Raw genomic sequence first — 24,705 nt, forward strand, 5'->3', positions numbered from 1 at the left:
TATTCAACTTACTTATCCCGGTTGCAGATAATTAATTAACTTGTGGATTAAGTAAATAGCTATTTCAATTTGCTGCTACTCACCCTGGAGCTAGCCTTCGGACCGGGGAAATCATATTGTCCTATAGACACCCGCTTCGTCGCTGCAAGGCGACACCGCAGGGTGGATATCTGCGGGTACTCATCATTTCATTTCATGGTTGTATTGCTTCACATTTGCAGATTGTTAACACAACATGCCTTCTGTTTAGTTAATTCATTAATCAAACATGATCAAATATACAACATACAAATTGTTAGAATTGAGGTTAAGTGTAGAGTGTAGAGAAAGATTAAGTTGAAGCTAGCTAGCAAAGGTGATAATAATTAAGGTCAAGTGAGTGTGAACACATTCGGAATTAGGGAATGCATCTTTCTTGTTGCCCACGGCAATGCATTCTCATGCTATAAAGGGTAGTAACTGTGTAGTGGATGATTCATCATCAACCCAATTATATAAAGTGGTTCATCATATATCAGATTCAAACCCTAAGCTAGCTAGCAGTCCAAATTTTAGATTATAATTCTGTTTCAAAAATCCATTCAGGACAACGCTAGCTAAACATGGTTCCGAACGAAAAAATACAGAAACGATTTAGGCATTGCTTGCGTATCTCATCTTGTAAAAATGTACAACTTACAATACACTTAATTTCGAACATTGTTTGTGTATCTCATCTTCTTCGTTGAAAGGCAACACCGCAGGGTGGATATCTGCAGGTAGCCATCATTTCGTTTCTTGGTTGTATTGCTTCATATTTGCAGATTGTTGATACCACATGCCTTTTCCGTTTAGTTAATTCATTAATCAAACATTATCAAATATACTCGTAAATTTTTATCGACTCCAAGTTTCTTAAAGACATCCATAATTTGAACAACAAAAGGATTTCATTACTTTCGATATCTACGTACACATGTACTTGTTGTTGCCTTCCGTGACCGAAACCATACTCTTCACATATACAACGGGCGAATGATTTGCTTTGCACAGTGGCAAATAATACGGTTGCGGAGGAAAAATGGGATTGATCCTTACAGCACTTTGAATGGGAAGATTTTTAAGCTTCTTAGTACGGAAGTTATAGCAGACTATGCCTCCATTTTCCTCTACTGTAAGAACCTCTTCGCTTTTCCACATTGGCAAGCCTCCATTTCCCTCTACTGTAAGAACCTCGTCGCTTTTCCACATTGCCAATGTGGAGTACAGGGGCAAGCCGGACATTGAGAATGATGGGATCTTGGCAGCAAAGTGTTTTGTCCAAACACCACCCGCATTTTTCGGACCACCACCAGAATCATCATCCATTAGCCACATTTCAAAGGGTGGTGTATCACCATCTTCAAAGGTATTACGATTCAAGCGAAAGAGAGCGATGGATTCATTCCACACCTTAAGACGCATTTCAATACCAATTCCTTCGAAATTGTTGAACTCTACCATCTCATGTGGTAACAGTATGTCATGAAACACCTCACGACTCATGTCAAACAAAACGATCACTCGCCTAATTTTTTCTTGCTCGGGATAGGTGACATCATAGCTATCGGCAAATTCCTTTTGTTGCTCACTTCCTATCCAATAACACATCCCCTTGAAGTACACCTGAAAAGTTTCAGGCCAAAGGAAAGTAGTTTCCGTTTCTAAAGAATAAGGCTCGATCTCCCTCCAAGAATTAGTTCCTAGGGTATACACTACTACCTTGGGAGGATGAATAATCAAATGTTCTGTGCCGCCATGCAATTCTGAACCAGAAAATCCAATTTTGACAACTTTGTAATCTTTAGATTTAGGATCATAGCCTAATCCCAAAACATCGTCGAACCGATCTGTTAGTGGCATGTAAGGCATAGACAACCACCAAGGATGAGGATCCCTAAAGGATGCTTCGTCGAACCAATCTGGACTGTATGTCTCCGAGGGAAGGACCCTGAATTCCTGAATTGCCGGATTCCACAAAAGCACCTTAGTAGAATTAGGACGAGCTAGACAAATGATCCCATCACAATGACCTATAACATGAAATGATTGATCATCTCCAATCTCCAGACTCATAGAAAGAGGAATATTGACGTCCTCGATCCCAGAAAGAGTGCTACACTTGTGCACACCACCATCGTCATCATCAACAATGACATTGTCAAAAGTAAGTACTGAGAATACGGATTGAAATTTGTCCCCATTTGGGTCCTCCGTAGAAGGGACTAACATTCGCTTCAGAAGGACACGAGTGGACTGATCGTCCAGCAAGGAATGGGAGAGGTGCTTGTCGACGAACCTGGGGTCGTTGATGAGAGCATGCCACCATTTAGCGACGCACTTGAATCGCATCAGAGATTTCGGAGGCAGAGTTGACAGAATATTCACCAACAAATCTTGTCCGATTTTGGATGTTTTGTTCGTCATTTGTGCAATGTCAATTATGGACCTCACCCTTGTTCTACGATACACACAAAGACCAACACAACAAGATCAGAAGATTCCACAAAAGCTCATCATCATCTGGCATTGCTATTTCTTGTTAAAAAAAAAAAAAAAAAAACTCATGGATACATTCAAAAATTTAGCCCTACTGAAAATGCCAATTGAAATTCAAAAGCGAAATAAGAATCGAAGCAAAAAAAGTATCCTTCTTTCATTTAAAAAAAAATATAAAAACTGAAATTGAATAATAAAAAGTTAGAAATGAGGTTACCTTGTTGTAGACTAGGCAGTAGGAAGAGGAAGAGACCGAAGCAGAAGCAGCGCTGTGAGTGAGAGGGAAAGGGGCAGACTCGGCGCAGAAAATGTATTTTCTGCGTTTTGTTCGTGCAGCTGCGTGCGATAATGCGATGGCAGAGAGGGGTTTTTATTTTGATTCTTGTGCGACCGATTTCCACACCCTCCCAAATTTAGGAACTTACGCTCCCAAATTCGGCCGCGGTTTGCAGTCTTCAATTCCGTGTCTTAATTGTGTATGTTCTCTTAACTTTTTAACAGATGTCTATAAACTTAACTTTTAATTTAACGGTGCTATCTTTTCAAAAGACTAATATAACACATAAAAAGAAGTAAAAGAAACACAAAAGGTGCCTAACTCTCCACCTACCCCATAACACTATTGAATTGGTGTTATCACTGTTTAATTTAACGGTGTTATCTTTTTAGGGGATATTGTTGTTTTTCTTTAATTTTTAGTTTTTTTCTTCAAATGTTAACACTGTTGAATTGGTATTAAGTTGAAGCATGTGTCACTAAGTTAGAAAGAAGACATGACGAAGACACTAGTTTATGGACATCAGACTCCTAGGCCTTAATTTGTAAATCAGATTAATAGTCTTCGTGGTGATAGAGTATTCGAAGGAAAGTCTATGTAGTAAAAAGATTGCCGAGCTCTTCCAGCGGCTCTACTCCAAGCCCAGCCGTGACGCCTGCTAGCTCGCCTTCGAGTGCCTCAGCAGCACCGCCCTTTGCATTGGCGCCACAGGTAGCCCGGACCTCGTCGTCGGCCTCCTCGCTGCTAATTCCGCAACGTCCGCGCCGTTCACATTGACGAGCACCTTAACCTTTCGTCGGTGAGGCTGCATTCTGCCAATGGCTTCGACGACAACGTGCTTGATTTGAACACTACCCCAAACTTTTTTTGTTTTGAACAAATGATATTATCTACACCAGTGATGATTACAACCACCGGAGTTTATCTTTTGTTGACCCTAAAAACTATTTGGGCCTAAACACCTTCCCATGTGTGCCTTTTAGCCACCAACATAATCCATCAGCTAGCTTGATTTGCCCTTCATAGTAGTTGTTTTTGTTGTTTAGTTAAGGATTTCTAGAAATCAGAAACTTTTGTTTTTATGTTTTTTTGTTCCCTCATTTCTGGCTTGTTAATACAAGCTATCGTTGCATATAAAAATAAAATAAAAAGGACGTAGCCTTATGCCAACCATATTTTTTTTAAATTATTATTATTTGTCACATCTCAGCCCGAGCCCTCACCACATCTCGGGCTCGACTCCACTGTAGCACAATATTATTCACTTTGGACCCCGATCACACCCTCAAGGTTTTATTTCTGGGAACTCACACGAGAACTTCCCAGTGGGTCACCCATCATGGGATTGCTTTTGCGCGAACTCGCTGAACTTTGGAGTTCCGATGAAACCCGAAGCCAATGAGCTCTCAAAATGCCTCGTGCTAAGTAAAGATGAGAATATACATATAAGGCTTACAGGATCCATTCCTTGGGCGATGTGGATGTTACAATCCACCCCCTTAGGGGCCCGACATCCTCGTCGGTACACTTCCGGCCAGGGATTGGTTCTGATACTAAATTGTCACATCCCGGCCTGGGCCCCCACCACCACATCCCGAGCTCGACTCCACGGTAGCACGATACTGTCCGCTTTGGGCCCCGACCACGCCCTCACGGTTTTGTTTTTGGGAACGAGAACTTCCCAATGGATTACCCATCCTAGGATTGCTCTCGCGTGAACTCGCTTAACTTCAAAGTTCCGATAGAACCCGAAGCCAGTAAGCTCCCAAAATGACTCGTGTTAGGTAGAGATAGGGGTGGATTTTTTTGCCAAATTGCCATGCCAACCGAATTGCCAACCGTGCCATACCGATTTTGTGCCAAATTTTTTGTGCCAACGATAATGGTACGGTATTGTACCGTACCGAAAGTTCGTGGTACGGTATTGGTAATGGATATCATTACCACGATATTACCGTACCGTACCAAAAATATAATATAATATATAATATAACACATATTTATAAATTATAATATATATTTATAATATTCTAGAAGTTCAATGTTTCCTCCAAAAGCTTCGACATCTTAAACTTGAAGAATTGATCAATGAATTTTACCTTTTGAAGTTTAGTTTCAATTTTCATTTAGTTTGAAACTTTAACTTCTATTTGGATTGTTAACTTCTATTTGTTTTGGTTTATAACTTTTATTTGAATTGTAAGCTTAGTTTTCATTATGAATCATGATGCATCATTTGAATTATTGTGTGTGTGAATTGTGAATGATGAATAATAGATGAATTTAGGCTACAATTTATGAGATATCAGCAACTAAGGTGAGGTTTAAGTTAAAGAGGTGAGTCTTGTTGTGGTGCCATAGTGGTGCTTTATGCTTCTGTTGAATAATCAACTGGTACTGCTAAGGTGAGGAAGTAGACCTATAGTACTGCTTTATGTTTCCATTTTTTGTTTCAGGCTTATAATTTTCAAGTAATTCATCAACATTTCATGCGGCTGTAAATCCATTTGAAGGTGGAAATCCGAAATCCATTTGGGCACTTGTTATGAGAATTTTCTTCCGTCTATGCATTTGGTTTATATATATTTGTCTTATTACAGAGGTACAAAATATGAAATGTTGAACAAAGCAAAAACAGATTGTCTTAAAATAAAGTGGCAATTACCATTGCCATACCATGCCAACCGAACATTTGGCAATACCGAACTTTGGTATACCGAAAGTTTGGTATGGTAATGGTAATAGATTTTACCAAACCGAAAGTTTGGTACGGTAATTGGTACGAGGGTTTTGGTACGGTAACCGTACCGAACCCACCCCTAGGTAGAGATGAGAATATACATATAAGGCTTAAAGGATCCATTCCCCTGGGCAATGTGGGATGTTACATTATTAAATGGATGATTTAAAACTTTTATAATAACTTAGATGAGGAGGGATGTTGGAACTTGACACGCAAGGTAGAAATCAACTTCCAATCCACTAGGATATTGGACTACATGCATTATGCCCAACCATATAAATATCAAGGATTGGTAGCCTTACTCGATAATTTCCTGTAAAACGGTCTTTGAATCTCAAAAATTGCTAAAATTTATTTATTTTAATACATTCGATATTATCCATACTAAAGGATCGAAGAATGGCCAAACCTCACAGTGGCTAGTAATATTGCTTTTGTTTGAATTCGCCTTTAGTCACATGTATAAGGAAATTTAAATTTTGTTCATTCACATGTATAAGGAAATTTAAATTTTGTTCATTCACTAATCACCCGAGAATCATATTCATAAAGGAATTATCCAAAATTTAAAACAAAACACCAATAAATAATCCAAATACATATAAAAAGAGTAATGCTAGGAAGGCTAAATTTGTAGACAAAATTTTCAAACCAAATTATGTGTCACCAATAAGGAATGATCACATTCATCCATGTTTAATTAATGATCTAATCAACAACTTCGATGTCATTTAATTCATAAAATTGTCTTACTCCATAGAAAATTGTTCAAAAACTTGAACCAAATATTAAGAGGGCGTTTAGCCACTAGGGGGAACTCAGACACATGTTGGCCCTTGTTTAAAAGTTCTAATCTTCCATTGGTGTAGATGACTTTTGAAAATCAAAAAACTACATAGTGGTATCTTCGGGATTATCAACTTGAACAAAGTTAGTGTGTATGACTTTACGACGTGAATGATACTTAGCAACAACATCAACAAGTGCTTGACAAATGCATGACCAATAATCCTTGGAACCACAATGATAACATATGTCTATTTCTATGGTGGTTGTGCCTTACCTTTATTCTTGAAGTTGAAAGTCTTGAGATCTAGAGAATCGCGCTTTGAAACCACAACTGTAACACATGTCTATTGGACCAGAAAAGTGTGGCAAGCATTGTTCGTTATGGGAAGCTGAGATATCCACCAACACATGAAGCCACAGGGTATTCTCTTGTTTACAATCAGCTCTACCCTTTTGAAGTCCAAAATTATACTTCCGGAATCATCCACCATGTTCGTCTCACAAGTTTGATTTCGTTTGCTTCTTATTTTCTTCAAAGTTTCAATGGAGAATTACAAAGTTGGGTTTTCCTGAAATGACTGAACTTTTAAATCCCCCAAACATAAGTTGTGATGGAATGTGGTTCTTCTGATAAGTTGGTGATCTAATTGTTGTTTCGATGTAGGGTTGAAACTGAATACACTGTACTTTTATCGATGCGGGGATCCTTCTATACATGCAATGAGTCAAATCCACCATTTCAGGACTATGCCAGTTTCTGGTCCTCGGAGCTACCCTGAGAGAATAGCGGTTATGGGAGACCTTGGCCTTACTTACAACACAACTACCACACTAAGTCACTTGAAAAGTAACAATCTTGATCTTGTTCTATTGATTGGTAATGTTACTTATGCAAACCTCTACCTCACAAATGGAACTGGCTCTGACCGCTATTCTTGCTCATTTCCAAACTCTCCAATACATGAGACCTATCAGCCTCGATGGGATTACTGGGGATGGTTAAAACATAAATTGCTTTATTTCTATCACATACAATGGCTGCTGTAAATTATGGCATAGAACTTGTTTTCTTATGTTGTCATTGCTGGGTAATTTGTGTAGGTATATGCAGAGTTTAGTGTCCAAAGTTCCAATAATGGTTGTTGAAGGGAACCATGAAATAGAAGAACAGGCTGAAAATAAGACTTTTGAGGCTTATAGTTCTCGTTTGAGAAAACAAATTTAATGTGAAATTAATTGGTACTTGGTTCCCTCGTTGCTAAAACACATAATACAAATCTTATTTGAAACGCTATCAGAAACAATGACCTTATCTTGAAACTCGTATCACAACAGTACCATTTAGTTCCGATCCCAAGCATGTTTTTATTAAGTTGTCCTTGGTGTCTATGAATGACGAACAATTTTCCTCATTGTAATTAATTATCTTTTTGCTTTAAAGTGCACTAAATATTCTTCAATTTTCTTGAATAAAACAATAGGTTAATGCCTACAAGAGATCGAATCGAGATTATGATTACAACTTAGATTCCTGTGGTCCTGTGTATCTCACCGTTGGTGACGGGGGTAATCGGGAGAAAATGGCAGTTCAACATGCTGACGAACCTAGTCATTGCCCAGAGCCATCAACTACTCCTGATCAACACCTAGGTGTTGGTGCCTTTTGTGTAGAGAACTTTACCTCCGGCCCAGCAGCAGGTAAATTTTGTTGGGATCGGCAACCGAATTACAGTGCTTTCAGAGAAAGCAGCTTTGGCCATGGGATCCTTGAGGTACTCATTTTTGTGTTTTTTCTGTTTGGCATATATCCAGTCTGACAATGCATTCAATTGTCTATAAACGTTATAACTTAATATGTACGACCCTAAACTACATATGATATAACTTGAAAATGATTGATGGAAAGATGAGCATGTGCTTGACAGTCAATGTTATGGAACCAGTTTAAATCATTTTTACCACTCCACTGCAATGTTGATAGAGTTTGTGATTTTATGTGGTTTTGTGATTTTATGAAGTATCAAAGCACGAAATAAAAAAATAAAAAAATCAATGAGATTATGATCTCTGCTCAGAAAGCAGGAAGGAATGAAGGTGCGAAGAAGGTGAAGAGATTTCTCCCTTGGATTCTATTAAGCTATAACTGAATTGATACATCTAGAAGCATAGAGTGGAGGGTGAGATATAGCGTTTGAGGGCACACTCACTCATCAACCTCACATACTCACGTGTATAGCACATGCTCACCTATAAGTGAGTTGCTATGCCATGTGACACATATCTAGCCTGTTACCTTTGATTGAATTTGAGCCCTACATTACAAACTAAGAACAAACACCTTGAATTACAAAGGAAAATAAGAAACTTAAATCAGAAAGCAGCTACAAGGCTTAAACATCAACACTCTCCTCTAAGCTGGCAGCTGATTTGACTCCTAACATCTCTCTAAAATAGTTGAACTTCTCCTTTGGTAGGGCCTTAGTCAAGATATCTGCCATTTGTTCTTCAGATTTGCAGTAAACAAGCTAAAGTTCCTTCTCTTATATTGCATCCCTCATGAAGTGAAATTTTCTGCTGATGTGTCTTGTTTTCTGATGAAACACATGATTCTTGACAATAGCTATTGCTGAAGTGTTATCACACATTAGCATAGTAGGTTCAACCTGTTCTTCTCCAAAATCTTCTAGAAAAAACCTCAACCACTTGGCCTGAGATGTTGCTTCCGCAACACTTACGTATTTAGCTTCTGCAGTGGACAATGCCACTGTGTTTTGTTTGATTGATGCCCAAGAGAACACACCTGAGCCAAGATTGAAAGCATACCCTGATGTGCTTCTCATGTCATCAACACTCCCAGCCCAGTCACTGCCACAATATCCAATAAGCAATGCTGACTTTCCTTTTACATATTCAATGCCAAAGTCCATAGTACCTTGAATGTATTTTAGTACTCTTTTTGCTGTTCTCATATGCTTCTTGGTTGGACCATGCATGAATCTTGCCAAGAGACTAGCACCAAACATTATGTCTGGTCTAGTAGCAGTGAGGTACAAAAAGCTTCCCACCGATTTCCTATACTCAGACTCATCTGCAGTTTCACTTCCATCATTCTTGCATAGCCTTTCATTTGCTACAAGTGGTGTTCCCACGAATTTACAACCCTTTAGTCCAAATTTCTCCAACAACTTCATTGCATATTTCTTCTGATGTATAAAGATGCTCTTCTTGGTTTGTACAACTCTCATACCAAGAAAATGGTGCAGCAATCCCTAATCTATCATCTCATAGTGCTGCATCATGTCATTTTTAAATTTGTCCAGCAATGTGTCACTACTACCAGTGTACACAATATCATCAACATACACAGAAACAATGAGAATCCCTGAGTTTTCAACCTTAGTGTATAGAGTGGCTTCACTAGGACTTCTTTTAAAACCAGCCTTGGTGAAGTAGGAATCAATTTCATCATACCAAGCTCTTGGAACTTGATTAAGGCCATATAATGCCTTGTTTAACTTGTACACTTTATCCTCCTTGCCTTCTATGACAAAACCTTGAGGTTGATCAACATAGACTTCCTCCTTGAGTACACCATTAAGGAATGCAGACTTTACATCCAACTGAAAGAGTTGCCATTCTTTCTGACCTGCAAGAGCTATCAAAGTCCTTATGGTGTCAAGCTTAGCAACTGGTGCAAAAGTCTCATTGAAGTCAATTATTGACTTCTGTGAATAACCTTTTGCAACCAATCTAGCTTTGTTTTTCTGAATGCTTCCATCAAGATTCAGTTTTGTTTTGTATACCCACTTCACACCTATCATAGGTTTGCTAGATGGTCTGTCTACCAGCATCCATGTACTATTCTTTTCAATCATGTCTAGCTCAGCTTGCGTAGCTTTCATCCAAGATAAATCTAGAGCAGCCTCTTCATAGCTTTCAAGTTCCATAATGCAAACATTACACTATGCAAGAACTTCATTCAAGGGTCTCCATTTCTTTGGAGTAAAATCATAGCTCTGTGATAGATCAATCTGTGAGCTTGAACCATCAGCATTGGAACTTAAACTTTCCTGTGAAATATCAGAAGTGATCTCAGGGAGTATAATTTCATTTGAACTTCTAATCCTTGAGTTCGTTCAGATTCTGCTATATTAGTAGTAATTGATGTATCAAAATATTTTTCAGAGCTTACATTCCAATCCCATCTGGCACTCTCATCAAATACTAAATCTCTAGACAATATAATTTTATTAGTGATAAGATCAAATACCCTGTATCCTGCCTCACTGGTTCCATACCCCACAAAGACATATTTGTGACTGTTGCATTCAAGCTTGTGTCTAAAATTCATGGGAACATGAACATAGCACACTGAACCAAAGATCTTCAAATGTGCAATTCCAGGTTTTATTCCACTATAGGCTTCAAAAGGAGTCATTTTATCCAAAGACCTTGTAGGACACCTGTTGAGGAGATATACTGCAATGTGCACAGCTTCTGTCTAAAACTGGTATGGCATGCCTTTTTCATGTAGCATAGTTTTTTCCATTTCCACCACAGTTTTATTTTTTCTTTCAGACACACCATTCTGCTGTGGTGTGTATGACATGGTTAGTTGCCTTTGAATACCAGAGACATTGCAATAGTCACTGAATTCAGAAGACATGAACCACCTCTATCATTTTTTAGGTACTTGATCTTGTGTCTACCCTGCAATTCTGTCATTGCATTGAACCTTTTGAAATACTCAAATGGCTAGGATTTTTATCTCAGAAAATAAACCCATGTCATTCTAGTACAATCATCAATGAGCAGAATAAAGTACTTGTTTCCAGCATTTGAAGCAATTTGCATTGGACCACAGATATATGTATGTACCAATTCAAGTGGGAATTTAGCTCTCCAAGCAAATTCTCTTGGAAATTCATCTCTACGTTGCTTGCCAAGCATACATCCTTCACAAACATTCTTGGAATCTTCCAAGTGAGGCAGCCCATGAAACATTTCTTACTCCCTAAGTTGCAGCAAACTTCTTGTGTTTAAATGACCAAGCCTCTTGTGCCAAGTCTGAGTACAATGAGATACACTAGCTTTCAGTGCTAGTGGTGTAGCAGGCATCATGGTTAAGGGAAAACACCTGTTGCCAGTCATTTGAACCTTAGCAACCAGTCCATTCAAGTTCTAGCTATCATAAATACAAACTACATTACCACCAAATAGTAGATAGTAACCATGTTTCAACATTTGCCCCACACTTAGGAGATTTTCCTCCAAGCCAGGCACCATCATCACTTCTTGTATGTGTTTTCTTCCCATCTTAGTTTCAATGACAAGTGTACCTATTCCTGCTACACTCACAACTTCACCAGTTCCCATTTTTACTCTTGCATTTAGGTTTCTACTCATATTCATCAGCAAGCTTTCATTTCCTATCATGTGGTTGCTGCAACAACTATCAATGTACCAAGTATTATTGACTTTCACCTGAGTCACAAAATTGCAAGCAAAGAATAAGGTTCCCATATCATCAACCTGATTTGCATAGTTGGCCTTCTGCACCATTTTGTTCCCATTGCAGTTTCTGGTTTCATGATCAAATTTATTGCAATTTGTGCATTTAGGTTTTCCTTCAAACCAGCACTTTCCATAGTGCAGTTTATCACAATGTTTGCAAGCTGTTTTGTTCGAATCATGAGAATTATTCTGCTTAGAGACAAGGTTGGGCTTGTTATCCCACTTTTTCCTTTTGTTCTTCCAATTTTTTCCTGATTTTTGAGTACCGGAGAACCCACTGGGTTTTTGAAACTTAGACCCAACATTTAGACTAACAAATGCCTTTTCATTAGAGTTTTTAGCATGCATATCTAGCCTTTGTTCATAACCCTTCAGAGGGGCAACAACTTCTTGGATTTCAAGGGTTTCAATATCCTTTGATTGTTCAATCACAGCACAGATAGAGTCATAACTTCTAGGCAAGCTTATAAGTAATTTTTGAACAACCCTGTCCCTAGATAGTTCTTCACCATAACCCCTTATTTGATTCATGAGGTCAAACAATTTAGTAAGGTATGTAGATAAGGATTCATCATCTCTCATCCTAGTGTACTCAAATTCTCTGCTTAAACCTTGTAATTTCACATTTCTAACCTGTTTGTCATCTCTGAGTTCTTGCTGTAGAATATCCCAAGCTCCCTTGGAGGTTTCTTCGTTAGAGATCCTGGGGAAAATCTGATCAATGACAGCTCCTTGGATCAACCCAAGAGCCTTAGTATCCTTCATTATGATCTCCACAACGTTTGGAGTTTCAGTAGCTGCATCATTCTCCTTCTTTTCATCAGCTACCACAACCACAATAGATGATTATGGGATAGTAAACCCAGTCTCTACGAGCTCCCACATTCCATGAGACTAGAGGATGGTTCGCATTCTGATATTCCAGAATTCATAGTTCTCACCATTGAAAATAGGAGTGCGAAGCTCAGAACTCGTTGTTCTAGCCATATTAGACTCAGATCTTCAATTTTCACAGATTTTCAAAGCGCGATTCTTCAGCAATGAAGCTTAGGGAAAACAATTCATTGAAGAACACAGAAATCACATATTCATGCCCAAATTAAAGCGATGAACCTGGCTCTGAGGCCATGATAGAGTTCGTGATTTTATATGGGTTTGTGATTTTATGAAGTATCAAAGCATGAAATCAAAAAGAAATCAATGAGATTATGATCTCTGCTCAGAAAGCATGAAGGAATGAAGGTACGAAGAAGGTGAAGAGATTTCTCCCTTGGATTTTATTCAGCTATAACTGAATTGATACATCAGTGGAGGGTGAGATATAGTCGTTGAGGGCGCACTCACTCATCCACCTCACACACTCACGTGTATAGCACATGCTCACCTGTAAGTGAGATGATATGCCATGTGACACACATCTAGCCTATTAGCTTTGATTTAATCTGAGCCCTACATTACAAACTAAGAACAAACACCTTGAATTACAAAGGAAAATAAGAAACTTAAATCAGAAAGTAGCTGCAAACATCAACAAATGTCACGAGAAAATCACTTCGCACCAATATCTGTTTATATGGGGTGCGAAAATCCTGTGACTAACTTGAATACCCTTGATCGGTTATTGAGTAGCAAACATATAGATGTAGGCTAGTAGGCTAGAAGTCTGCTGAGAATGTATATACTAGGATTATAGCTCAGTTTCACCACCTGGATTATACATTAATCGTGCATTTTGATGTGCATAACTTGCAGGTGAAGAATAAGATTTGGGCTTTGTGGACATGGTACCGGAACCAGGACTCCGACAATAAAATTAGAGATCGAATTTATATAGTGAGGCAGCCTGATCAATGCTGCATCCGCCATGCGTTCTAAAGTTGGCTTGCTGACCTCTAATTCTCACTGCTGCTTGCTGTGAAAATTATTATTAAGATACCAACTCAAGTGATCATTCTTATCTAGATAGGAATAGGACAGAAGGTGCAGAAAGAGTAGGAAGATGGGGTTTCACCTATGTATACACACTACATATATGGGGAGAGGGAGAGAGAAAGAGAGCAGAAGACGAAAAGCAACTCCGCTATTGTGGTATGTAGCTGATAAAATCTTATTTATACATCTCCATTGTAACTTGAATATATACTCTCAACCAATTTATACAACAAAAAATGTGTAAGATTGGTTCCTGGAGCAATTTCAGATATCGAATTCTGAACTATTTACGTATTTTGTTGAGTTACTGCAAATTGGTTCAACTGATGAACCAAAAATTTCCCCTCCCCCTATTATGAAGACAAAAAATTGTTGGAAGTGACTTTTATATTGTCACTTAGTGTTACAAGTTCACTAATGTTATGGTGGCACCGCTTATAAGGGTGGTGTTTCGACAAAACCCTTAGCTCCCGAGCTCACAATGCACCCCGCCTATAAGTCATTCGGAGTTTGGAAGGAGCAATGAGGTTTGCTATAACCTCCGTACAAAAAACCTTCAACAACTTCCCATACATTGTATTCTCCATTAAATTCCAGGCCAGGGGTTCCACCTCCATCTCATATAATTTCTTACCGTCTCTTGTCCAAAACATTTGTAATATTGTGCCAATTATGTTATATATTTGCAGGATGCATAGCAATTTGGTGTCAGTAAAACATTGTCTGCCGCATATTTGATCATGTTTTAACTTAGGAATTTCATGGTCTATTTAATTTTGACGAATTTGAAAGGCTTTTAAAACAAATTAGAATCAAACTTTCAAAATTACTACCCCAAACAAATTGCACTGCAAATTACCATAATCAGAATTCATCAGCTCATGTACATACTACATAACATTTACTTAGGATATGAAATGGTGAGATCGATAAATTCGAAATCATCATTATATTGTTGTTCTTATTACATTAATATAGATACATGTAGCCACTATATATATACCTATTAGAGTGAATAACATACCAATGCCATGCCCCACAATTTGTTGTCCTGACACAATCGCCGCGTTGTAGTCAAAACAGATGACGACTTCCAGCAGATACACGATCCCCCCGTCATACTTGCAACGAAGAAGAGGTATTTTGTTTTGTATAGTCCTTTGAATGGCTGATTCAAGGTCGATGTAACGATATTGATATCCTGGTACAATCCCAGTTGTTTGAGAAAATAGATATTGTGCATTGTAGGTAAACTATATAAGCTTCATGGAAGTATTGTGTCTGGGAAAATTTATTGTCCGAGCACCTGTCGTGCTTGTTGTATTGATCCTCCCAGAAATCCATATTTGTTTGTCTAATGTTGAAGGTTGGCCAGGAATTGGACAAAAGTAATTGCAGATAATGATCAGCATTCATCTGAAGCACAAAGATGAGAAGTTACAAGCATTTCAGAGAGCTGCAGGAGAAAAAACAAGGGAACTGAAATGAGTGTGTGTATATATATATATTCGATGTGTACCTCATTTCTGTTGAATACGGTACCAGCGCAGTGTATTGTACATCAGACTCCTGGCCCTCAATTTGTAAATCAGATTAATAGTTTCCGTGGTGATAGAGTATTCGGAGGAAAGTCTAAGTAGTAAAAAGATCGCCGAGGTCTTTCGGCGGCTCGCCTCCAAGCCCAGCCTTGATGCCTGCTCCCTCTTCTGCAAGCGCTAGCTCGCCCTTGAGCGCCTCAGCAGCATCGCCCTTTGCATCGGTGCCACCGGCAGCCCGGACCTCGTCGTCGGCCTCCTTGCTTCCAATTCCGCAATGTTTGTGCCGTTCACATTGACGAGCACCTTAACCTTTCGTCGATGAGGCTACATTCTGTTTGAGAAAATGAATTTCATTGATTAAGAGAATAAAATTACAATGTTGTGGTATGTGTGTGTATATATATATATATATATGTATGGATACCCTCTACACTCTCACATAACTCTAACCTTCTAAACACCTAGCCACCTATACAACAATCTCAACTAATCACTAGTCTAATACAACAAACTAACTAGCTCTAAGTTTTATCACCAATGGAATCTTTAACAATATTATCCTTCACATCCCCTCCTCAAACTGAACTGAGGAGTTCGAAGGGACAATTTGGATCTTAAGAGCTTAAACTAGTCTTTGGAAAGAGATTTTGTGCAGATATATGCAATTAAGTTCCCCGACGCGACTTCGAATGATTTTGTAACTTTTTCGATTTGGGTAAGCCTCAAAACACTCCAAATGTTTCTCTTTTCATCCCTATAGTTCTTTTATGACCACGTTGTTGTGTTTTGGACATCAAAATATGAAGAAACACCTCGGAGGACTATATTCCATGTTTTCTGGCGAGGTGCTGGAACTTGCAGACGTTTTCTGATCATATTTCAGCCACGACTGGCCACGAGGAAGGTATATTTCGACTCCTTGCTTCACGGGCTTCATTTTGGTATTTTAGTTCACTTGTTTTGACTAAGTTTCGAGCTCCATCAAAGCTCGGGCATTCTCTAGCCAATTTTTGGCCTTCTTATTCCTTTGGTCCGATGACCCACAACCTTAGACCCAAAACCCTTTTTACCCAGCCCATTTGGGTAGCCCAATCCCTTATCCTTTTAAACCAAATGACCCAATTAAATAACCGGGCTTTCAAGCCCAAAACCCTAGTCTAACTAGGCCCTTGGGCCGTGCACCTAGGCCCAGGCCCATCGCCAATCCAGCCCATTAAACCCAAACCCTTGACCATTTGAAACCAGGCTTTTGGGCCTAGGCCCCTTCGGCCTAAACCCACTAGCCCAACTCGGATGGAATATTCTTTGGAATATTCCGTCTGAGAATATTCTGTCAAGGAATATTCTTTGGAATATTCTTAGTGTTGACTTTTTATTGACTTTTTCGAAATTTACCCGGAACCCTTTTTAGGGTAATTCGACTTCCTGAATCCATTTTAGACATCCGTTTTCCCAAATTCAATCATTTGAATAAAGTTTTATTAATTGGACCATTTATGTGCTTATGTGCAATTATTTACAGCGATTCCGTCATTTTTATTTCATATGGCTCTACAACGACGGAGTATCTGTGAGTGGACTCCTTCTAAAATGCATGTTTTAATACTAGAAATGCATACATAAAAAGCCTAATTTAATTATTACTTTTTATGAAACGTTTTTATGAGATATTATGCTTACTGAGAATATTTTGAATTACCATATTTTATCGAACTCATGTTCTATGTGGTATAGATGATGGATGACTTTATACTGCTTATGAGCATGCTTTTGCACACTTCTTTATAGTATAGGTGATGGATGACTTTATACTATGAAGATGTTTTTAAGATATATATATACCTATGTTTGGAAAGTCTATGTTCAATGGTTTTGTGCTTATCTAGTGGTCACTATACCGCCACGGGCGAGGATTATGGTTGTTGGCTGTGGGCCGGGAGAAATAATCTCTGGCTTCGGGCCGAGAGACATGGAGTTGGCATTGGGCCAGGAGAAATAATCTTTGGCTACGGGCACAGGGACATAAAAGCTGGCATTGGGTCGGGAGATATTATTATTGGATACCATTATGTATCACACTATTTACGAGATATGTTTTATGAAGGTTTTATGGCATGCTAGGGTTTTCGGAAAACCTATTACATATTATACTATTGAATTTCCATAAAACTTTGGTGGTTAGTATGTTGATAACTGTTTTAGTCTATATATATATATATATATATATATATATATATATATATATCAACTTGGTCCACTCATGTTTGTTTTGCGCCCCCTCAGGACTTAGAATTGAGGTGTACAATCCCGACGTCAAGGCACTTTCGATTCGGCAGCTTCGAGGCCTCTCGGTGTAGAACCCATTCCTTTGCTCCTTCAATGTTATATTTTTTTCTTTAGTGTTCTAGATTAGTTGTATGCTCTGAACACGTTCCTCATTTGCATATTAATTATAATTAAATTTATAAGTCTTATATATTTCGGGTTCTTATGCATTCTAATATGGCTTCGTCACCTTCGGGTGTTGGCCAACACGTTCCTATCCTGGTGTTCGGGGAATATCAGGGTTGGGCGTGTCAACATGGAAGATGGAAACAAATATTAGCAAGTAACTGACATATCCATGTAATTTCAGCTGCAGTATTAGCTAGAGATCGATACTCTGCCTCTATTGAAGAACGAGCCACTGTTGGTTGCTCCTTAGCACTCAAATTGATGATAGATGAACCCAGAAAAATACAATAACTGCCAGTTGATCTTCGATCAAGTGTGCAACCTACCTAGTCAGCATCTAAGAAGGCTTTGAGAGATGGAACAGAGACAGATTATGTAAACCAAAGACCAATGTCAATGGAACCCTTAAGATATCGAATGATCATTTTGACAGCTTGAAAATGAGACTGCCTTGGATTGTGCATGAATTGACAAACAAGATTGACTACAAATCATAAATCTGACCGAGTCCAAGTAAGATATTGTAATACACCAACCAAAGATCAATATTCTGTAGGATTATCAAGCAATGGAGAAGAATGATCCAGCTTAGATGTATTGAGTGGGGTAGCACATGGTTTTGCTCTAGCCATGTTAGTCTTCTTTAACAGATCCAAGATATACTTGGTTTGTGAAATAAAGATGGCTTTGGAGGATCGCTTGACTTCAATTCCCAGAAAATAATGAAGTGCACCAAGGTCTTTGATGAGAAAGAGAGAGCTAAGTTGAGAAATTACATGCTTCCAAGCTGCTACAGATGGCCCTGTGACAATAATGTCATCAACATATATCAGAACAAAGACCATAAGATCCCTTTTAACAAACAATGAATGATCTGATTTAGAACTAGTGAAGCCAAGAGTATGCAATGCGCCATGGAATTTTTCATACCAGGCTCTGGGAGCCTGTTTAAAACCATATAGGGATTTATGCAGTTGACAAACATGAGTATGGTGAATAACATCTTCAAAACCAGGCGGATGTTGCATATAAACAGATTTAGACAATGTCCCATGCAGAAAAGCATTGCTTTCATCTAGTTGACTGAGACTCCAATCAAATTGGGCAGCAAGAGTGAGTATGAGTCGAATTGTCACAGGCTTGGCTACTGGACTAAAAGTCTCAGTATAATTAAGTCCTTCTTGCTGATGAAAACCTTTGGCAACTAAGCAAACTTTGTACTTATCTATGGTACCATCAGGTTTTCTTTTAATCCTGAAAACCCATTTACATCCTACAATGTTTTGATGAGCAGTTTTGGGTACTAAAGACCAAGTACCAGTTTGTTGCGAGGCAAGAAACTCATCCTGCATTGCCTTAACCCAATGTGGATATTTGGAAGCTTGGAGATGTGTAGTGGGGACAAATTCATATGAAAAATAAGAAATGAGAGGATGTTTGCTTGCAGAAAAGGCTTTTGGTTTGTAAATACCATATTTGGACCTGGTTTGCATAAGGTGAGTATTAGTAGGAACTGAGTGAGATGTAGGTATAAGAGATATAGGTATAGGGGCTATTGGAGAAGAGCTACTTGGAAATATATGAGATGGAGATGATGGTATAGGGGAATGAATATGTGGTTGAGTGAATGTGAGGTGAATGGGAATGGTATTGAGAGGTGAAGATGCTGTTGAGGGAAAAGAGCACTGTGAAACTGCAATAGTGTTAAAGGGAAAACTGCCTTCATCAAAGATCACATTTCTGAGATGTATAACTTGTTGGTAGTAAGATCCAAACATTTGTAACCTTTTTGGTTAAGGCTGTAATGAAGGAATACACATAACTTTCTTTTGGGATCCAATTTAGACTCAGAGTAAGGTTGCAGCCATGGAAAACAACTACACCCAAAAACCTTCAAGGTGGCATAGTTAGGTGATCTGTGGAAAAGACGTTCCCATGAAGACAATCTGGATAAAGTAGGTAATCTATTTATGAGAAACACAACTATGGAAAAAACATGATCCCAATAGGTGTAAGGGACCTTAGAAACTGTTAAAAATGTTCTGGCAGTCTCAACTATGTGTCTGTGCTTGCAATCAGCACAACCATTCTGCTGAGGAGTGTATGGACAACTTAGTTGATGACTAATACCATTTTCAACAAGGAAATTAGAGAATTGAGTGCTAAGATATTCCCCACCAGATCTGATCTGAGAGCAACAATTTTAGTATGCAACAAGTTCTCAACAAGACTTTTGAACTTAAGAAAAGTAGGAAACACATTAGATTTATATTGCAAAGGATAAAGCCAACAATATTTTGTAAAATCATCTACAAAGATGACATAGTATCTGAAATTGTTCACATAAGTGACGGATGTTGGCCCCCAAACATCTATGTGAAGTAGCTCCAAAGGTTTACTGGTATGACAAGGTACATAAGCAAATGGCAATCTGGAACTTTTGCTTAAGGCACAACCATTACAGAAAGACTTATTAGAACCATTAGAAAACCAAATACAATACTTAGTAGCCAACTTATTGAGAATCTTCATCGAAGGATGGCCAAGTCTTTGGTGCCAAATATTTCTAGATGTGTTAACAGAAGCAGCAAACACATTGTGATTGTGGATCACATAACTGGAAGCCTATAGTTGAAATGGATAGAAGCCATCTCTCACAGGACCTTTAAAGAGCATCTTTCCAGAAGAAATATCCTTCACAGCGAAGTGATAAGGATAAAGATGCATAGAACACCAATTATCAACAAGAAACTGATTTGTAGAAAGCATATTTTGTTTCAAATCAGGAACATGCAACACATTTCGAAGTTGAAAATTATGATGAGGAGTATGTAATGCAAAAGAACCAGAGTAGAGAATGGGCAAACCTTTGAAGAGTGTTGTAAGAATTGGTCATGTGAGTACTAGCACTGGAGTCAACAATCCAAGTAAGTTGAGGAGAAAGTGTGCTTGCAGCCATAGCAGAATGAGAAGCATTGCTGGAATAATGTGGATTTATGCGCTAGGGACACTCGATTGCATCATGCTCAAACTATCGAAAAATTTGGCATGGAATCCTCATTCCAGAGAAATTGAAGGATGATCAACTACAACGGTTGTAACACTGAGAGTTGTTGCGAGAAGAATTTAGATGATAGTTGTTAGAACGAAAGTTGCTTCATCCTTGGAAGTTTCTAGGGTTGGAGAAACCACGATCGCCACCATGACCTTGAGAGAAATTACGATCACCACCACGACCTGTAAGATTATGTTGAGCAACAAAGGCCTGAGAATGTGGAGTATGAAGGATGCCGGTGGTGGAGTTGTACGCCTGAATTGGCATTGTCGAAGTAGTTTTCTTCCAATTTGTTAACTGAATCTCTTTACTAAGAAGAAGACTATGCCGCTCATCAAGTGTGGTGGAACCAAGCTGGAATTGTATCGCATCAACAAAAGATTCGTACTCTGATGGTAAATCGTGAAATGTGATAGAGATTAATTCAGAATCCTTAACTGGAGCACCGACATTGGCAAGAGCATCATCGATCTCTTGAATTTGTTGAAGATATTGAGCAGTTGTGGAATCGCCCTTTGAAATGCTGTGTAAACATGATCGGAGCTCATGGATGTGCCATTGAGACGCCATCGCAAGGCGTGACTCCAATTTTACCCAAAGCTATCTGGATGTAGTAACTCTAACAATGTAAGGAATGATCGATTTAGAAAGCATGGAATCGATCCAGATGAGGATGTTCTTATCATTCTCGAACCAAGAAACATATGCCGGATTCAGAATTTGATTTCCAACAGCATTAGAGATGAATTGAGCTGGAGGAGGCATCGATCCATCAAGAATTCTAGTGAGATTATAGCGACGGAAGATCGAATAAAATAATGCACTCCAAGTGAGATAATTGGTCAGAGTCAGCTTGATCGGCACCATGGATTCGATATTCTGGATCATGATTAAAGGTGTGGAGAGAGTAGAACTAGAATTTGAGAGAAGATCAGGATGAATTTGTGTTGCCGATTTAGAAGAGGGAGAAGCTGAGGTCGCCATGGGAGATAGTTAGGGTTTGGCAGTGAAAGCTTAGGAAGAAGCTTAGGAAGGAAGAAAGCTTAGCGAAGAAGCTGGAGAAGGGAAAACGTGGATTGGATCAAGTCGGTAGACAGAAGGCGGGTGATACCATGTTAGAGAAAATGAATTTCATTGATTAAGAGAAAAAAAATTACAATGTTGTGGTGTGTGTGTGTGTGTGTATATATATATACATCCTCACATAACTCTAACCTTCTAACCACCTTGCCACCTATATAACAATCTCAACTAATTACTAGTCTAATACAACAACCACAACAAACTAACTAGCTCTAAGTTTTATCACCAATTCAATCTTTAATAATACCATCCTTAACACATTATGCCAATGGCTCCGCCGAAAACGTGCTTGATTTGAACAGCTTATCAGATGTCAGTATGACTGCTATCAGCAACAGATTCCCCAAGCTCGAAAATCTGAGCTTAATCTGGTGCTCCAATGCCTCTAGTATCGGTCTAATTTTGCTGATAAGTGTAAACTGTTGAAATCGTTGGATTTGATAGAGTTGAATTTTAATGCTTGAAGTCTGCAATTCTTCGTTTGAATACTTAACTGGACTATCAGTGATCCACAACTCCCTGGTTGGTAGCTACTTGGCATCCTTCCTGGTATAGTACCTACGAAGCCCTTTATAGAGAGGCAGAATGTATGAGGTAGCAAACATATAGATGTAGGCTAGTAGGCTAGAAGTCTGCTGAGAATGTATATACTTGAATTACAGCTCAGTTTCACCACCTGGATTATACACTAAGCGTGCATTTTGATGTGCATAACTTGCAGGTGAAGAATGAGACTTGGGCTTTGTGGACATGGTACCGGAACCATGACTCCGACAATAAAATTGGAGATCAAATTTATATAGTGAGGCAGCCTGATAAATGCCGCATCCGCCATTTGTTCGAAAGTTGGCTTGCTGACCTCTAATTCTCACTGCTGCTTGCTGGGAAAAATTTATTATTAAGATCCCAAATCAATTGACCATTCTTATCTAGATAGGAATAGGATGGAAGGTTGCAGAAAGAGTAGGAAGATGGGGTTTCACCTATGTATACACACTATATATATAAGAGGAGGGGGGTTGGGGGGGTGGGGGGTGGGGGAGGGGGCGGGGAGAGAGAGAGAGAGAGCAGAAGAAGAGCAACTCCGCTGTTGTTGTATGTAAATGATAAAATTTCATTTATACGTCTCCTTTGTAACTTGAATTTATACTCTCTCAACCAATTTATACAACAACAAACGTGTAAGATTGGTTCCTGGAGCAATTTCGGATATCGAATTCTATTATATATTTGCAGGGGTTCCACCTCCATCTCATAGAGATTATCATCACCTGTTGTTTCTGTGAATAATGTAATTTCTTACCGTCCCTTTTCCAAAACATTTGTAATATTGTGCCAATTATATTATATATTTGCAGGATGCATAGCAATTTGGTGTCAGTAAAACTTTGTCTGCCGCATATTTGATCATGTTTTAACTTCGGAATTTCATGGTCTAGTTAATTTTGACGGATTTTGAAAGGCTTTTAAAACAAATTAGAATCAAACTTTCGAATTTACTACCCCAAACAAATTGCACTGCAAATTACCATAATCAGAATTCATCAGGTCATGTACGTACTACATAACATTTACTTAGGATATGAAATGGTGAGATCGATAAATTCGAAATCATCATTATATTGTTGTTCTTATTACATTAATATAGATATATGTAGCCACTATATATACCTATTAGAGTGAATACGATACCAATGCCCCACAATTTGTTGTCCTGACACAATCGACCGGATTCGCTGCGTTGTAGTCAAAACAGATGACGACTTTGTTCGTCGCAGGAATCTCCTGGCGGACGAGCACACAGCTCCCCTGGGAGAATGGCGTCGGTTGAGGGTATATGTCGTACTTCTGCTTTCTTCTCGGGCTTGCTCGGGAAGCCTTTGTCGGGAAGATCTTGGTCGGGCAAGACACACTTCGGGCAAGGCTCGTCGGGCAGTTCTGAAAGAGAAGGGCAGAGTTAATTTGAAAGGGTGCCTTTGTGGGGCCTTAGGTGTAGGCCTTAAGGCTCACAATCAAGATTAACTTTGTCGTGCTCAGGCGTGCCACTGCCATCTTCAGTATGGCAGATGTTGAATGAGTGTTTAAGCTTTGATTGAATATGTATACGCCCGAGAAACCAAGTTAGATATAACAGGTGCCTTTGTGAGGCCTTAGGTATAGGCCTTGAGGCTTCCTGTCAAACTAAACCAGTGCTTGGATGTATCATATTTGGTCTTTTATGATTGCCAGAGTCTTATCACTATTATACCTTTGATTATCTGAATCCAAGAGGTAGGACGAACCCAAATGAGTGCCTTTGTAAGGCCTTAGGTATAGGCCTTGAGGCTTCCCATCAGAGTTAATCCTTATACTCGGACCAACTAGACCGCAACATGAAATGAAGCTAAATAGATGCCTTCGCGGGGCCTTAGGTGTAGGCCTTGAGGCTTTCTATCAGAATTCACTCCAGGCTTAAACCTTTTCTACGAATCAAGATATAATAGCAACAAAACGGAGAAATAGATTGATTACTTGCGCCCCAAGTAACTTCGGACTTCTCGCTTATCAAGGATTGTCGTGGATGGGTTGAGTCCACATAGAGTTCTTTTTTATGCCTTGAGGCCAAGGACTTTTAAATTGATCTTTAAATTACATGCCCGCGGGCTTAAGACTTAGATCTGATTTGAACTCTGACGCGATTCAGATCGGATTCAAGTGCTGAAGACTTATTTTCATTATGACTTTGCTAGAAATAACTTGTATATAACTGGGAATATATAACATGTTATTGTGCTTTTAAAAGAAAGAAAAGACCAAGACAGAG

The 24,705-nt window shown here is 38.9% G+C and overlaps 1 protein-coding gene and 1 pseudogene across 1 annotated transcript; one reads left to right on the forward strand and one right to left on the reverse strand.

The window, feature by feature from the left end:
• Positions 1-331: 331 nt before the first annotated feature.
• On the reverse strand, positions 332-2,930 carry LOC126587589 (F-box/kelch-repeat protein At3g17530-like). Its single transcript, XM_050252673.1, has 2 exons — positions 2,735-2,930; positions 332-2,479 (listed from the first exon to the last, which is right to left on the reverse strand). Exon 2 carries the CDS (start codon positions 2,443-2,445, stop codon positions 946-948), a length of 1,500 nt encoding a protein of 499 aa, XP_050108630.1. The 5' UTR covers positions 2,446-2,479; positions 2,735-2,930; the 3' UTR covers positions 332-945.
• A 3,740-nt stretch (positions 2,931-6,670) lies between these two features.
• On the forward strand, positions 6,671-22,915 carry LOC126584395 (purple acid phosphatase 15-like; annotated as a pseudogene).
• The last annotated feature ends 1,790 nt before the right edge of the window (positions 22,916-24,705 follow it).

The sequence above is a fragment of the Malus sylvestris genome, chromosome 10, assembly GCF_916048215.2.
Source record: "Malus sylvestris chromosome 10, drMalSylv7.2, whole genome shotgun sequence".
Lineage (NCBI taxonomy): Eukaryota > Viridiplantae > Streptophyta > Magnoliopsida > Rosales > Rosaceae > Malus > Malus sylvestris.